This window comes from Cynocephalus volans, chromosome 2, assembly GCF_027409185.1.
Source record: "Cynocephalus volans isolate mCynVol1 chromosome 2, mCynVol1.pri, whole genome shotgun sequence".
Lineage (NCBI taxonomy): Eukaryota > Metazoa > Chordata > Mammalia > Dermoptera > Cynocephalidae > Cynocephalus > Cynocephalus volans.
In genome coordinates, this window is record NC_084461.1 from 96745186 (window position 1) to 96763092 (window position 17907).

The 17907-nt window shown below is 33.5% G+C and overlaps 1 protein-coding gene across 1 annotated transcript in view; it reads right to left on the reverse strand.

Annotated features, from left to right (window-relative positions):
• Window positions 1–17907, reverse strand: part of TMEM232 (transmembrane protein 232) — a 188034-nt gene that overhangs the window by 150819 nt on the left and 19308 nt on the right. The window contains exons 7-9 of the mRNA XM_063087617.1: window positions 17294–17448; window positions 3215–3338; window positions 2122–2374 (exon numbers count right to left, since the gene is read on the reverse strand). Coding sequence (XP_062943687.1) covers window positions 2122–2374; window positions 3215–3338; window positions 17294–17448 — 532 coding nt within the window. The remainder of the gene's footprint in view (window positions 1–2121; window positions 2375–3214; window positions 3339–17293; window positions 17449–17907) is intronic.

A 17907-nucleotide genomic window follows, 5' to 3' on the forward strand; every position in this document is an offset into this window, starting at 1 on the left:
TAGTTCTTGGATGTCCTACTTTTCCCTTGGTATTGAATTCATACCAAACAGAAACAGGTGTTCTCTCTCAGATTTATAAAGATGAGAAAACAATGACCAATGATGACTATATGCTTGGCAAGTTCAAGTTTACAGATAGCTCTCTATAATGTGTCGCATTGTTCAGAAGAAAGAAGGCTCACATAAATGCTAACAGTATTCTCAATAGGTCTGCTGTTGACACCATTAAATGGAAAGAGAGCAATATTTGGGCTAAGAAGATTTGGGGTGTATTTTCCAAAATGCTGAGCAATATTAAGCTGTGGATGATAAGCAGAAAAACAAAATCTCTTCCAAGAATTCACCCAAATTCTACGGCGTCAAAATAAATTCTTCGGGGGAAGATAAGAAAACAAAACAAACAAACAAACAAACAAAAAGATTAACAATGAGCAAATAAAGTCAGTAAAATTACCAACTGGCTAAAAAAAGAAATCAGACTGTGAAAAGGAAGAAACATTTGAGTGTTACAGAAGATGCAAGCACATCATCATGAGGTTTACGCCAGAAGGCAGGAGCTCGTTGCTGGAGGAGGCCAAAAGGCTTCTGGTACTAATGATCCTCCCCATGGAGGAGCCTCTTCTGAACTTACCACCAGAGAGATAAGTAAAAGAACCCAGAGAAAACTAACTTGCACAGCTAGACAAGAGCTGAAGGCCTAACATTTGTAGATGAGTTAGTTTAGTATGAGTTTACAATCATGTGTTGAGCTGATATACAGAAAAATTTTGGACCATTCTAAATAAAGTATGAACAGCAAAAGAAATGAATACCTACATTTTTCCTTTATCAATACTATAAACACAAGAGAAATATAATTTGTGTACTGAAGAATAAAGATCGGTTTACAATTGGCACCAATAAAAAATAAAAATAATCTTAAAAAGTGGGAAAAGGGGCCGAGCCCGTGGCGCACTTAGTAGAGTGCTGCGCTGGCAGCGCAGCGACGCTCCCTCCGCGGTTCGGATCCTATATAGGACTGACTGGCGCACTCACTGGCTGAGTGCCGGTCACGAAAAAACGACCAAAAAAAAAAAAAAAAAGTGGGAAAAGGTCAGGCAAATTGCACGAAGAAATGGTAAGTTCCAATCTACAGATTAAACTAAAAGCATATGGAAAGTAATTTTAAAATAGTGAGCAAGTTTTTGAGAATGAAATTAATATCTGGTACTATAGTCTTACTAAATATTATATTCCGGCAATATCTTGCCTCCTTCAATACATTCAAAATTTCACGATTATATCTGAAATTCAGTGATTTATTTACTTACAGCTTTTTATTACTTACATAATAAACCCACTATCGTTAATTTCCCACCTATTTTGTGCTACTGTGCTAGATCCTGGGTTGATACAAATATAATTCAGACATGATTTTTCAGTCTCAATTATCTCAGAATTTAGTGGAAGTGAGAGTCACGTGTACAACAGACGATAACTATATATAGACTGCAATGGTTTTCATAAGAAGCCTATGAAGTTCTATTCAACATAAAGGGACTCCTTTGGATTAATATTGTCTCTATTGTACCCTTTTCAAAATAGAAGTATTTCATTCTGTTAGCCCCCATAAACTAGCAGCAAAATGACTTTTAGTCTTCAGGCACAAGACAGGCACTGTTTGATGGAGTGTAAGATGTCAGGTGTGAAGAATGTACTACAATATTTGAGTGCGTGATTGCAGGGAAATCCTCTGAGCAGGAAAAGAACAAGAGAGAAAGACTGGATATCCAGAGAAAATGAAGAAGGAGAGAACAAAAGTCTTTCAGGAGAAAGGAATAAAATTAAAGAGGAAACAAATCTTGCATACACTTCACAAGTTTTCTTAAAGCCATTTTTTTTGTTTTCAAGTAATATAATTTGAATCATAAATCAACTAAATCTAGTTTTTATTTAAGTTTTAAAATTACTGATAAAAAATTTCCATGCTATAAAATATTTCCTAAATTTGTAGGAAGTTTTACTGATTTTAAAATTATTTCTTACTTCTAAATATGAACTTTTTGCTGAAAGCTTATTACTATATGTAGACAGGGATATTTTCAAAACATGACTCATCAAGGTAAAAAATAATTTACTTACAACTATCTGATATTTTTGAAGAGAAATATTCCAAAAGACTTAAAATACTTGTTTCCCTTAATTCCAGCTGTTCTTCTGATTTGTCCATGGGTAAAATATTTTTTAGTGAACTTTTACAGTCACAGAAACCAATAAGAGCAGTTTTTCTCAAATCAGAAGTGGCTGCATACAAGCAGATTTCTGTAAGAATTGTTGTATATAGGTAGACTATATTCCAGGCCCAGGAAAAGTCATTTACCTTGCAGGCTTCTTCCTTAAATGAGAAAATATGTATTTAGATAATCAAAGTACATTCTGTCATAACTAAGAACTACATAATGTACTTATAATAAGAAATACCTTCAAAAGTTATGGAGTTGTTAAAAAGCCATACTAAGCTATTTCTAAATATATTTATTAAAAAACAGGTTTTCCATAAGTAGATGGCATAAAATGATGTTCAAGAATGGAAATTATAAATAGCTAATAAGTATATAAAGAACAACTTTTCAATTGTTCTTAGTAATCAATGAAATGTAAATTAGTACAATGAGATACTATTGTCCATATTATATTGGAAAAGAATCTTTTCAATATAAAGTCCAATTTTAATGTGCGGCACTTTGATATACTGTTTACAGGAACGCAAGAAAATTATATTTTCTGGAGAAGAATTTGAACACTTTTCCCAAGAACCTTAAAAGAAAGTTCATAGTCTTTCACTTAGTAATTTACTATTGTTAATCTATTCTAAAGAAATAGTCAGAAATACAGATAAAGATTTTGTGTATGAGTACACCAGTTCAACATTACTTGTAATTACTTGTGAACGACAGAAACAAATTTAATGTTCAACAATAGAGAAATGACTAAATTAATTATCTCACCCCAGTAATATAAATTTTAATAATATGTAATCACAATAAAAATATTTGTGATAAATAGTAAATTTAATGGCAAATGTGTATTTATTTTTATATTTAATTAAAATTATTATTAAAAAGTTATGTACATTAATATATGATATATTATGATATGCAATTTAAATTGTGGCAAAAATAAAGTAAATTTTTATTCAGGTCTCTATTCACATCTAAATTAGCAATGCTGTTACCCGATTCTGAACAGACATAATGCTGAAAAGAAAATCTTTCACTAGGTTCATTAAAGCATTCAAGCAGGCCATGTTTAATTTCGCAGCCTCCCCAAGAACCAACAGAGCCAGTGCTGAATCCAACCTGAAAATTTTAAATGACAAAGACATTAGTGGAAAACAATAATAATCAATTTTTCATGAAAAATGTAAGAGGTCGGAGGAAATGAGTATCAGGATTACCAGATACATTTATTTTCAATAAAGATTGGTATTGGTTGGCAATGATTATGAAAAAAGTCTACAGGAAAGAGCCACACTCTGGCAAGAGGTTTGAGTTCAGAGTAATGCTGTGACAAAACTCTGAGAGTAATAAATACTAGAAATGATCACATTTCTTTACAGATACTGTATGCCAAACCATTGAAGGCTCTGGTTCTACAGCGTGCCTTCAAAACCTCACGAAAGGTTCTGATTTTTTAACTTCTTGTGTCTGATTCCATGGGGTGAATTTCAAGACAGCATTCTCTTCTCAAAATAAGAAGAAATTTAAAATGCTCTTCCTAAATACTCCAAAAGTTCAGCATTCTTTGATTTTACAAAAAGTGCAATTTCTAAAAATAAAATTTATATTTCACATGAAGAAAAACTGTCAAGAATTATTTTTCAAAATATTTATAGAATACCTAGGAAATCAGACAAGAATTTATTAGTCATAAATGTATATATATTCTGAAAGTTTCAAGATGTTATACATGTAGTAGTATTTTTATCCAACTGAAAAAGACAGTTTAAGAGAACTAATAGGAATGCAAATATAAAATTACCTCTGTCTAGAGCTGTTTACTACCTTTATTTATAGGCCATTAATAAATTTAGAAGTTAGTATATTTTACAAGTATATTAGAGTTTCACAACTATGATATTTCAGGCCAGTAAGTTCAAGTTCATTATAATTTTCAAAAGGAAACTCCTTTGATCGTGATAAATAAAGACAATTCTTTATATTGAATAGGGCTTTACAGATCCCAGTGTGCTTTCAAATAAACTGTCTCATTTGATTTGAACGACAACTTTGGACACATATAAGACCTTTCAAAACCTTTTTTTTTAATTTTAGAAAATTGAGACATAAATAGGTCTGAGAGACTTGTCCAAGTTCACTTGTTAAGCCGGATTGACTGTACCTGTAGTCTTCACCCACCTATGAGTACTTTCTGTTTTGCAATTCTGCTTTTCTAAACTACTATTTAAGTACCTTGTTATTTAACCTTAGTGTGGCAGATGCTGCCTATTGTTCACATAATATCATTTGTCTCCTTCTTCCTTTCTAACAGAACCTCAATTTTGTTCACAATGGCAAAATGCTCAGTTAAGTTTGCCTTCTCAAGATGGAATGCTCTGTATCTTTTTTTTTTTTTTTTTTTTTCTTGACCGGTAAGGGGATCGCAACCCTCAGCACAGTGTGGTCTGCACCACGCTCAGCCATTTACTTATCCCTCTATAGGATCTGAACCCACGGTCTCAGCACTACCAGCGCCACGCCCTCCCGAGCGAGCCACGGGGCCGGCCCTGGAATGTTCTGTATCTTGATTGGAGTAGTGATTACATAAGTGTATTGTATTTGTCAGAAGTCATAGATCTGTATACATAAGATGTGTGAATTTTATTATTTCTAATGTAGATTTGGCTAATGAGCTATAAATGGTAGCATATTATAAAAGGCATCCAGGTATGTCATTATTTTTCAGGTAAAGAAAAAAATTTAAATTTAGCTAATAGGTGTTTTTTCTCCTTTGCTCATTCTCTTCCTCCTGCTTGAAATGCATGCATGATACCAGAAGGCAGAACAGCCATCTTGCAACAATGAAGACTACGGTTACATGCTAGGGATGACAGAAAAGGAAGCTAGAAGGACTGGGTCTTGAGGATTTCCTTAAGCATCCACAACAGCACTGCACTGCTTGTTGTTTGCAATAAATAAATCCCTATTTGGTTACGTAATTGTCGTCAGGTTTCTGCCACATACGGAAGACCAAATCCTGACTGATACACTTAACATGGTATTTATGAACATGAACATTAGAGTCAGAAAAACTGAGATGGAATCTTAGCAACATCTACAGATTTTAAGAGAATAAAAAAAAAAGAAGTGGCAGACTAATGGATACAAAACTATGCCATCTACCCTAAGTGAATCAAGTGAATCACTGTGCAGCATATGCATGTAGCGAAACAGCACACTGTATCCCACAAAATAAAATATAGATAACAGTTGAAAACAAACAAACTGCAAACATAGAAGACTATTACCAGAAAAAATGTACATTATATTTTCAATAGAAAAATAGTGATAAATGTTATGTCCAGCCAAGGGTTGTATTTAATCAAGAGCTTACCCAATAAAATAGGTAATCTATGTGCAGACTTAGAGATTTATTAAGCCAACCAAGAAATTAATACTCGTAATATGTAACAGTTTAGAAAAGGGAAAACCTAGCATTAAATGGTTGAAAGTGAGTGGAAAAAAATAGGCAAATTTCTATATGTGAAAATAATTTCATAAGCATAATAAATATTAAATGCAAATATGTAACTAATTTTTAAGGAGAAGATAGAGCGAGCAATTTTTTAATCAACTTTTTTTTCCCCACTTGAAACATAATTGACCATACATATTTATGGGGTACAGAGTTGACTATCAGTATTTGTGTTCAATATGTGATGATCAAATCAGTATTATTAGCATGTACATCATTACAAATCATAATCGTTCTTTGTGTCCATTACCCAATTTCTCTGTAACCTCTCTTCCTCTCCCCCTTTGCCACTTCTAGTGACCATATGTTCTCTCCTTCTGAAAGTGCAACATATTATTGTAGCTGTTTCTTTCGTCCTTTCTTCCTTTTTTCCTTCCTTCCTTCCTTCCTTTTCTTTTCATTCTTAGCTCCCACTTATAAATGAGAACATGTGGTATTTCTCTTTCTGTGCCTGGCTTATTTCACTTCACATAATTTTCTTCAGGCTCATCCATGTTGCTGCAAATGGCAGAATTGCGTTCTTTTTTATGAATGTGTAGTATTCCATTGTGTATATATACCACAGTTTCCTTATCCAGTTGTCTGTCAATAGACATTCGGATTTGTTCTATATTAGAGCATTTTAAATACTTATTTCACTATGATGTTATCAGAAACTCAAAATTACATGAACAAACATATTAGGAAGGAGAAGATTAATATAAACAAATTAGTCTCAATCTTCATTGCATATGGACAAGAGGGCAGAAGGTATTTCATTATTAATTTTGACTATTAGAAAAACCAGTTTAAAGAAGATATTAATTTTGCCATTGCCTGATTTTTGATACTCAGAAGAGATGGATTATGTAAAAATCTAGTCTTTAGCAGTGTGCTAAAAGGGTTCTGATTACAGGATTTCACCCGTGGTACTCCAGGGAAGCCAGTGGGGGAGAATAAAGGGAAGGAGTATCAGACAGCAAGGGCTGCCATTTCATCAAGAAAAGCACAGGCGGGTCATTAACTGTTTCCTTCCACCCAGTCTCATCAGCTTCTTCTGGCTGTTTGGCTGGTTGGTCATAATTAATCCCAGTACCAGTCATCATTTTCATCCTTCTTATTTTTTCAATATTATGGCAAGTTATGAAACACTTATTAGGGCTGCAGCCCCTGTGCCATGTAAAAACAGTTACTGTTAAATAATTTTAAGCTGGAGAGTGATATCATCTCATTTATGTTATAACCCTGGCTGCAGAGTATATGACAGATTATTGTTCAGAAAGACTTAAGACAAGGAAATCAATTGAGAAGCTCCAATAATCATGCAAAATAAGGGCCCAAACCAAGACTGTGACAGTGGGAAGAGACAGCAAGGGAACAGTTCTGAAGTGTACTTAATTTATGTCCAACACAGTCGGGTACTGGATTAGATGGGGAAGGTGACACAGAGTAGATGAGGTGTCCAATTTGATAAACGTGAGGCGATGACATGAAGATGTGTATGTACTGAGGTAGAAAGTCAATAGGCAGGAATCTGACTGGGGAAAAATTAACTCATATCTGAACTAGCAGAACTTGAGGTATCTAGGGGAAAATTAGAATATAAGAGGTGCTTTCATTTACTTATCTCATTTAAATCTCTTAAAAACTCTTTGAGGTGGCTATTATCTATATATAACTGCTAAACAGACTCTGGTCCATTGGGGTTAAGTGACTCATTTAAAATTAGACTAGTAGAAAAGATAGGACTAAAATTCAGGTCTTCTGATTAGAGGTTGTTTTTTAACTGCACAAATATGTAGCAATGCATAAATTGTATATTTACACTTGATACAGATTAAATGGTTATAATTAGCTAAGAGGATCAAAGGATAAATAAGATATCCAATAAATGAATCAAGAGGAATCAAGGAAATGAATGAGTGAGAACCTATATTGACATCTCAGCTCTTGAAATATGAAGGAAGATTATTGACACAAATTTTTATTTGAATGGTTATGGTTACTGCTATATGAACATTATAATTATGAGGGTCAGGAACATAGACAATGTGGATATCAGTGATCTAGGTGGAAACTAAAGGCCTTGCTACCAATACAAAGAAGTTGATTTTTTGATACATTTCAATGTAGACACAAATACAATGCATCTGAAAAACACTTGCCATGTCAAGACAGTTTTAAATTGTCAGGCTTTTCTAGAATACACTCATGGAGCACATTAAATTAGCTATTTTGCTTTGGGAGAAATAATTTTATATTTTATACTGCTCTACTGAAATGCCATATTACATCTCTCAGGAGTCTTCATTAGCTAATAATTCATTATAAACACAATTCATTATTTTCATGTAAGATTAGAAAGTCTTTTGCGTTGGCTTGAGCTATCTCCACAGAGGAAATGGCACAGTTTACAAAAGGCCAAACCACAGGATGGAGCATTGAGAGTATAAAGCATCATATAAAATTCAAGCATATTTCATGGAAATCTGCCTTCCAGCGAGCTGCTTATCTCCAGCTCTGGGAAGATAAATGTCAGTGGGAGGGGACTCCTACATTCTTTTTCTGTACTTCTTCATCATGTTTTATAATTTATTGTCTTTAGTGCATCCTCTCCTCAGTTTTTCCCTGTCCTCCAGTGAGGGTGCCCTCATTCTGTGATTGCCTTTCTTGAGTCCTTCTGCGGATCCTGGGCCTGCTTTTTTCAAGGCTCAGCTGAAACCACTTGCTTCTATTTGTTTCCTTTTGTATCGTACGATCTTTATAAGAGAAGCTAGAAGAAATCAGGCAGGGAGATACATGAAGAATTATCCACTGACCAATAGCATCAGAAATGAGCACATGAGAACCATTCACACCACAAGCACAAGCACAGAAATCTGTGCCACTATACATGAAATTTCTTTTGATATCTCAGTTGAAAGATCTCCCTTTGCATTTATAATCTCTGAACATTTATTCATCATTATGTTACTCTCCTGATATGCATGGCAAATGAAATTGCTTGGGTCATTCCTGCTAATGGTCACTCGGCATTAAATTTCAGATACTAACCAAAGGTATCTTGTATCAAATGTCACAATTCAAGACTATCTGGTCTAGCAAATATTCTTGAAGTCTTAATTTACTATCACGGCCAGATGCTTCAATATTTCTATTTCATTCTAAATATTGGTCTCTTTTTCTCAATTTTTCACACGCACCCAGTGATGTTTTAGGAGCACATTAGACCAATATTAACATTTCCCCATAAACGTAAAAGCATTTCTAATTTGATTTTGATAATTACAACACAGATTGTTTTATCTGGAGTAATAGTTTCTTAAAACACGTATAGGTTGTTTTATAATTTAAATACTTTGCCAGAAAAAAGTTATTTTTTAAATATTTGGTATAATGTTATCATTAATAGAATAATCAGATTGCCAACTTAAAAAGACAAATTAATCTTTTAATGTCAATAGTTTTTGTTTACTAGAGTCATCTTTTTTTTAAAAAAGATTAAATTATTTTCTTAAAATAAAAAATATGTATATAAGAAATAAATAAAAACTATTTGGCAGTGCTTTTTAAATAATTAACCTTTTTTTTCTATTATATACAGTCTCTGTGTTTTACCATTTTTTCGACTTCTCTGTCCATTCAGCATTGTCTAAACATTGCGATCCCCTCCCTCACTTGATAATTTCCATAATATCTTCCCAGAAAAAGAAAAGTCAGGAATCAGTGACAGGATGTCTCCAAGCAGCTGTCTGCTTACAACACATCCAAACAAAGTGGAATAATGCATCGGAAAGAGTGCTATACTGGGACCCGTAAACTCTGACGCCACTCATGCTAGGAAGCCTAATAAACTTGGCCTCACTTTCTTTATTTTAAAAATAAGAATAGTTTTGTATTATCTGTAATCCCTCGCAAATCTATAAAATACTAAGTATAAAAAGTAACTGGTTCATGAATGTTCACATACAGCCTTAAAGACAAATCATTAGCAAATTAAATTTTTGGTTTGTTTGTTTTGTTTTGTCTTTTTCGTGACCGGCACTGAACCCGCGGCGGGAGCGTCGCTGCGCTCCCAGCGCCGCACTCTCCCGAGTGCCCCACGGGGTGGGCCCAGCAAATTAAATTAAATGAATGTTGATGCAATACAGTAAAACTTAAAATTTGGTTAAGAAAGCAATTAATTGACTTGTAGAACTAGATAATCTTAATCCACCACTCTTACTGTTTCAGCACTTACCCAAACTTGTTTATTTGGTAATTAGAGTGCTTTCTAAAATTTGAAAAAGTCATGAAATACTTAACCTTATATGTTAAAGTATAATTTCTGTTATTTTAAAAATAAAGTTAAAGTTTCCAAAAACCAAAGTAGTTCTAGTAGTTTGTCCTTTTCAAAAATAAATCATTTATTTTTCTCCCCTACAACTTATTTTCTGTAATTAAGGATGGTCGAAAAGAATCACCATGGCTTTCAGAATAACTTAATTCATGCCAATGGGAACTTCTAATTCTTGTTGTATATAGGGGCTCTATATTAAAATATACTTATAAAATTATATTATGTATTATTTCTATAATAAATATATCTGCATTTTTTATTTCTACTTATACTACTTTTCTTAGTTTTCAAATATAGAAGAATCACAGTCTTTGTCAAACTGCAATACTGAAAGCATTCGCACACCACTGGGGGCACAGACTCCAGCCCTGGAATGCCCTGCCCACAGCCCCAGCAGGAGCCAAGATGAGCAGGCCCTACAGACCACCAGGGACATAGACTCCAGCCACAGAAAGCTCTGCCCATTGCCGGAGCAGTAGCTAAGGTGGTCTACCACAGCCACCACCACACTTAAAAAGGCAAATTAATCTTTTAATTTCTGCCTGGGTTATTTCGAAAAGAACATCTTCAAGATCTGTAATTCTTCTGCTTGCTCTACACTGTTGCTCAAGCTCTCTGTTGTGGTTTTTTGTTTTTTGTTTTTTGTATTACATTGAATGAATTCTTCATGTCTAGGAGTTTGATACTTTCTTTTTTATGGTATTAAACTCTTTGCAAATTTCCTCCTTCATATCCTGGATATTTTTTCTCGTTTCATTGTGTTCTCTGAGTTTTCTCTTACCTCTTTGAGTTTTCTTAGGATCATTGCTCAGAATTCCTTTTTAGACATTTTAAAGTTTTCCTGCTCTATGGAGTCTGGTATTTGAGCATTACTGTATTTCTTCAGCAGTGTCATTTCTTCTTGTTTGTTTGTAGTTCTAGTATTTTGTTGTTGTTGTTGTTGATGTTTGGTCATCTAGTACAGCACTTGCTTCTTTTATTACTCAAACTATTCCAAAAAATTGAAACAGAAGCTATTTTCCCACAACTCATTCTGAGGCTAGCATCACCCTGATACCAAACCAGACAAAGATACAACAACAACAAAAAAAGTATAGGCCTATATACTTGAAAAACTTAGATGCAAAAATCCTCAACAAAATATTAGCAGTCAGAATACAGCAACACATCAAAAAATTATACACCATGATCAAATAGGAATCATCCCAGGGATACAAGCATGGCTCAACATACAGAAGTCAATAAATGGGATACATGACATCAATAAAACTAAGGACAAAGACCACATGATTATCTCAATAGATACAGAAAAAGTATTTGACAAAATTCAACAACCCTTCATAATAAAGACTCTCAACAAATTAGATATAGAAGGAAATTATCTCAACACTATAAAAGCCATATATGACAAGCCAATCACCAATATCATCCTGATAAAACTTGAAAGCTTTCCCCTTAAGATCAGGAACAAGACAAGGATGCCCACTCTTTCCACTCCTATTTAGCATAGTATTAAAAGTACTAGCCAGAGCAATCAGGCAAGAGAAAGAAATAAAAGCATCCAAATTGGAAAAGATGAAGTCAAATTGTCCCTCTTTGTAGATGACATGATCCTATATTTAGAAAAGCTTGAAAACTCTGCCAAAGAAAACACTTACAGCTGATGAACAATTTCAGTAATGGTATAGGATAGAAAATCAACACCCAAAAATCAGTAGTGTTTTTATACTATAACAAACTAGCAGAAAAATAAATCAAGAAAGCTAGCCCATTTACAATAGTCACCAAAAAAATAAAACACCTAGGAATAAAGTTAACCAAGGAGGTGAAAGATTGCTACAATGAGAATTACAAAAAACTACTGAAAGAAATTAAAGAGGACACAAAAAGGTGGAAAGACATACTATGGTCTTGTTTGGAAAAATTTACACTTTGAAAATGTCCATACTACCCAAAACTATCTACAGATTCAGTGCAATCTCCATCAAAACACCAATGGCATTCTTCTCAGAAAAAAAAAAAAAAAAATCCTAACATTTATATGGAAGAAAAAAAGACCTTACATGCATAAGAATAAAATTAGACCTTTGTCTCACACCATATACAAAGTTCAACTAAAAATGGATTAAAGACTAAAATGTAAGACCTTAAACTGTAACACTGCTGAAAAGAAAACAAAGAAAAAGCTCCACAAAATTGGTCTTACCAATAATTTCTTGGATATGAACCCAAAAGCATAGGTAACAAACACTAGACAAATGGGATTGCATTAAACTAAAAATCTTCTGCACAGCAAATGAAACATTAACAGAGTAATGAAACAACCCATGTAATTGGAGAAAATATTTGCAAACAATACATCTGATAAGGGCTTAATATCCAAAATATATAAGAAACTCAAACAGCTCAATAATAAGAAAGCAGATAACCAGATTTTAATAATGGGAATGGATTTCTTTGACTATTCGGGGTCTTTTGTTGTTCCATATGAACATTAGGATTGTTTTTTCCATTTCTGTCAAGAATGTCATTGGTATTTTGATGGGGATTGCATTGAATCTGATCACTTTGGGTAGTATGGACATTTTCACAATGAAAATTCTTCTAATACAAGAGCATGGTATGTCTTTCCAGCTTTTGGTATCCTCTTTAATTTCTTTCAATAGTTTTTTGTCGTTCTCATTGTAGAGATTTTTCACCTCCTTGGTCAACTTTATTCCTAGGTGTTTCATTTTTTTTGTGACTATTGTAAATGGGCTAGCTTTCTTGGTTTCTTTTTCTGCTAGTTTGTTACTGGAGTATAAAAACACTACTGATTTTGGGGTGTTGATTTTCTATCCTGTACCATTACTGAACTTGTTCATCAGCTCTAAGTGTTTTTCCAGTAGAGTCTTCAGGTTTTTCTAAATCTAGGATCGTGTCATGTGCAAACAGGAACAATTTGACTTCATCTTTTCCAATTTGGATGTTTTTATTTCTTTCTCTTGCCTGACTGCTCTGGCTAGTACTTTCAATACAACATTAACTAGGAATGGCAAGATTGAGCATCCCTGTCTTATTCCCGTTCTTAAAGGAAAAGCTTTCAACTTTTCCCCATTCAATATGATATTGGCAGTAGGTTTGTTGTATATGTCTTTAATCATGTTGAGATAATTTCTTTCTATACCTAAATTGCTAAGAGTCTTTATTATAAAGGGATGTTGAATTTTGTCAAATGCTTTTTCAGCAGGTATTGAGATAATCATATGGTTTTTGTCTTTGATATTGTTGATGTGGTATATCACATTACTGACTTGCATATGTTGAACCATCCTTACATGCACTTGATTGTGATGTATAATTTTCTTTGATGTGTTGCTGTATTCTATTTGTTCATATTTAATTGAAGATGTTTGCATCTATTTTCATCAAAGATATTGGCCTATACTTTTCTTTTTTAGTTGTATCTTTGTCTGGTTTTGGTATAAGGGTCATGTATGCCTCATAGAATGGGTTTAAGAGAAAGGCCCTTGTTTAAACTTTTTGGAATAGCTTGAAGAGAATTGATGTTAATTCTTCTTCAAAGTTTTTGGAGCATTTGGCAGGAAATCCATCTGGTCCTAGGCTTTTCATTTTTGGGAGACTGTTGATTACAGCTTAATTTCTTTGCTTGTTATAGGTCTGTTCATGTTTTCTATGTCTTCTTGGTTCCAATCTTGGTAGTTTGTATATATCCAGAGATTTGTCCATGTCTTCCAGGTTTTCATATATGTTGGCATATAGTTGTTGATCATAGTCTGTAATGATTCTTTGTATTTCTGTGGTATTGGTTGTAACATCTCCTTTTTCATTTCTAATTTTTGCTATTTGGGTCTTCTCTCTTCTCTTTTTAGTTAGCCTAGCTAATGGGTTGTCTATTTTGTCTACCTTCTCAAAAAACCAACTTTTTGTTTCATCAATCTTTTGTTATCATTTTTCAGCTTTCTAGTTCATTTAGTTCTGCTCTGATCTTAATTATTTGTTTCCATTTACTTACTTCGGAGTTGGATTGTTCTTGTTTTTCTACTTCTTTGGTGTGTAGTGTTAACAGCATGGTGCTGGCATAAAAAAAGGCACACAGACCAATGGAACAGAATAGAGAATCCAGAAGTCAGCCCATACACCTGCAGCCAAATGATCTTCAACAAGGCATCAATAACATACACTGAAGAAAAGACTGCCTCCTTGATAAACGGTGTTGGGAAAATTGGACATCATATGTAGAAGAATGAAACTAGACCCTTACTTCTCACCATATACCAAAATCAATTCAAAATGGAATAAAGAATTAAATATGCATCCTGAAACCATAAAACTCCTGAAAGAAAACACAGGGGAAACACTTCAGGCAATAGGACTGGGCAAAGCCTTTATGAATACAACCCCAAAAGCACAGGCAACAAAAAGAGACATAAACAAATGGGACCACATAAAATTGAAAAGCTTCTGCACAGCAAAAGAAGCAATTAACAGAGCAAAAAGACAACTAACAGAGTGGGAGAAAATATTTGCAAAATATGCCTCCAACAAAGGATTAATATCCAGAATATACAAGGAACACAAACTACTTAACAGTAAAAAAAAAAAAAAAAAAAAAAGGTAACCCAATTAAAAAATGGGCAAAGGAACAGAACAGGCATTTCTCAAAGGACAGTATACAAATGGCCAACAGGCACATGAAAAAATGCTCGACATCACTCAGTATCTAGGAAAGGGAAATCAAAATCACATTGAGATATCATCTCACTCCAGTTAGACTGGCTATGACTAAAAAGACAGAATAACAAATGCTGACAAGGATATGGAAAAAGGGGACCCCCCCTACACTGTTGATGGGATGGTAAATTGGTGCAGCCATTATGGAAAACAGTATGGAGGTTCCTCAAACAACTACAGATAGAATTGCCATATGACCTAGAAATCCCACTGCTGGTATATACCCAGAGGAATGGAAATCATTATGTCAAAGGGATACCTGTACTCCCATGTTTATTGCAGCTCCATTTACAAAAGCCAAGAATTGGAACCAATCTAAATATCCATCAACAGTTGATTGGATAAAGAAAATATGGTATATTTATATAATGGAATACTACTCTGCCATAAAAAAGAATGAAATACTGCCATTTGTAGCAATGTGGATGAACTTAGAGAAAATTATGTTAAGTGAAATAAGCCAGGCACAGAAAGAGAAATACCACATGGGCTCACTTATATGTGGGAGCTAATAAAATAAAGAAAGAAAGAAAGAAAGAAAAAAAGAAAAAAAAAGGTACAAAGATCACAATAATACATGAACTTTTTAAGAGAAGAGAACAGAACTGTAGTAGCTGGGAATGGGAAAGGGGGAGAAAGAGGGAGAGAGGGAGGAATTAGTAAAGGGCCATGAAAATTGACTACATTGCATAATGATGAATATACTAATTATCCTGATTTGGGCATCATGTATTGCACACAGGTATTGATATTCAACTCTCTACCCCACAGATATATACAATCAACTATGTTTCAATAAAAAATAATAAATAAATAAATAAATTAATTAATTAATTAATTAATAATGGGCAAAGGACCTGAATAGACATTTCTCAAAAGAAGGCATGCAAATGACCAACAATATGTGAAAAAATGCTCACCATCACTAATCATCAGGCAAATGCAAATTAAAACCATAGTGAGATACCATCTCACACCTATTACAATGGCTATTATCAAAAAGATGAAAGATAACAAGAGTTGGCAAGGATGTGGAGAAAAGGGAACCCTTGTATGCTGTTGGTGGGAATGGAAATTAATACAGCCATTATAGGAAACAGTTGAGGTTCCTCAAAAGTTAAAAATGGAACTACCATATAAGTCAGCAATCTCACTTCTGGGTGTATATCCAAGGGAAATGAAATCAGTATGCTGAAGAGATGATATCTGTACTCCCTTGTTCATTGTAGCATTCTTCACAATAGCCAGGATATGGAATCAGCCTAAGTGTCCATTGATGGATATGAACGAATGAAGAAAATGTGGTACATATACACAATGGAATAATATTCAGTCTGAAAACAGAAGGAAATTCTGTCATTTGTGACAACATAGATGAATCTGTGGGACATTGGTCTAAATGAAATAAGCCAGGCACAGAAAGACAAATACTGCATGATCTCATTTATTATGTGGATTCTAAAAAGAGTCAAACTCATAAAATTAGACAGTTGAATGGTGATTACCAGAGGCTTGGGTTTGACTTGAACAAACATGAAAATAAATTTTAAATATACAAACGAAAATACATATTCTCTTATACTTCATGTTTCACCAAATGAAGCAATTTACATATTTCTGTAAGTATACATAGTTAACCTGAATCTAATGTATGTATTTTTTATATGGGTCCCTTGTGTTCAATGACATCATTTCTATGATATGGCAAATGGGAATGAGGAAGGGAGGATGCTAGTCAAAGGATACAAAGTTTCAGTTGGACAGGACAAATAAGTTCTAGTGATCTATTTATTACACAGCATGGCAACTATTGTTAATAACAATGCATTGCATATTTCAAAATTGTTAAGAAAGTAGATTTTAAATGTTCTCACCACAAAAAAAATAAGTATGTGGGGTGATTGATGTATTAGCTTGATTTAATTATTCTACAAGGTATACATATATCTTAATATCACACTGTACTCCACAAATATATACAATTATTAAACTTTTTTTCTCCATTGAACTCATACCCTCTTTTGCAATAATTTAAGTCTTCTTTTCCCTTCTTAAATTAGCATATGTACAAGAGGAAATTAACACTTATCAGTCAAGATTTATTCTTGTTATATGTTACAAGTGAGGCATAAAGAAATAAATAGAATCTTAGTGGATTTCCTTTAAGGATAACAAACTACTTTGCTGTTGGTTAACAGCTTGGAAAATAAAAGATGTTTTAAATGCAAGAATGAACTTCTCATCAGTAACAAATTTCACTTAATAAAGACAAGCTATGCAATACATACATACACATCCAGCAAAACAAAACAAAAAAGAGATAGGAACAGTTTATTGATGAGATGAACCAATACAAGATATATAAATTGCTCTTGCCTTTGGAATTGAGATTATAAATTTTTTTCATAGTCAACTGAGGTGTGATTAACATTTAAGTACAAAGGTTATTTAACATTTAAGCACGAGGTTTCTCCATGAGTTAGTTTGGATTTATAGGATCACCCTTACCAGCATTTTCTTTGAAGCTGTGTTTTATGGAAGATGAGATGTTGAAGCACATTATTCAACTGAGGACTATCATTCTGAACACAAGACCAAGCAGCAACACAGTGCCAGAGCAGGTGGTTAACTTCATATCCTCCTTGACTAAATTGCAAGTTTTCCTGGAACTAAAATATAAAATATATTGGGAAAGAGTTCTTTGACTTGAACAAACATGAAAATAAATTTTAAATATACAAACGAAAATACATATTCTCTTATACTTCATGTTTCACCAAATGAAGCAATTCACATATTTCTGTAAGTATACATAGTTAACCTGAACCTAATGTATGTATTTTTTATATGGGTCCCTTGTGTTCAATGACATCATTTCTATGATATGGCAAAAATCCTGCACCCAAAAAAGGACAATCATAGACACAATTGTGCTTTTTGGACTGAGGAAGAGGGAACAGGAGAAAGTTTGAACAAAGATCCAGCAAACAATACTTTGAAATGTGAATTTCTACTTTAAGGGCCAAAATACATGTCTATCAGGACACAGTCAATGTCTATTAAGTAAGTATTTAAAAGCCTATAAATTTAGATAATAAGTGGACTGTATGTTTGTTTGTTCT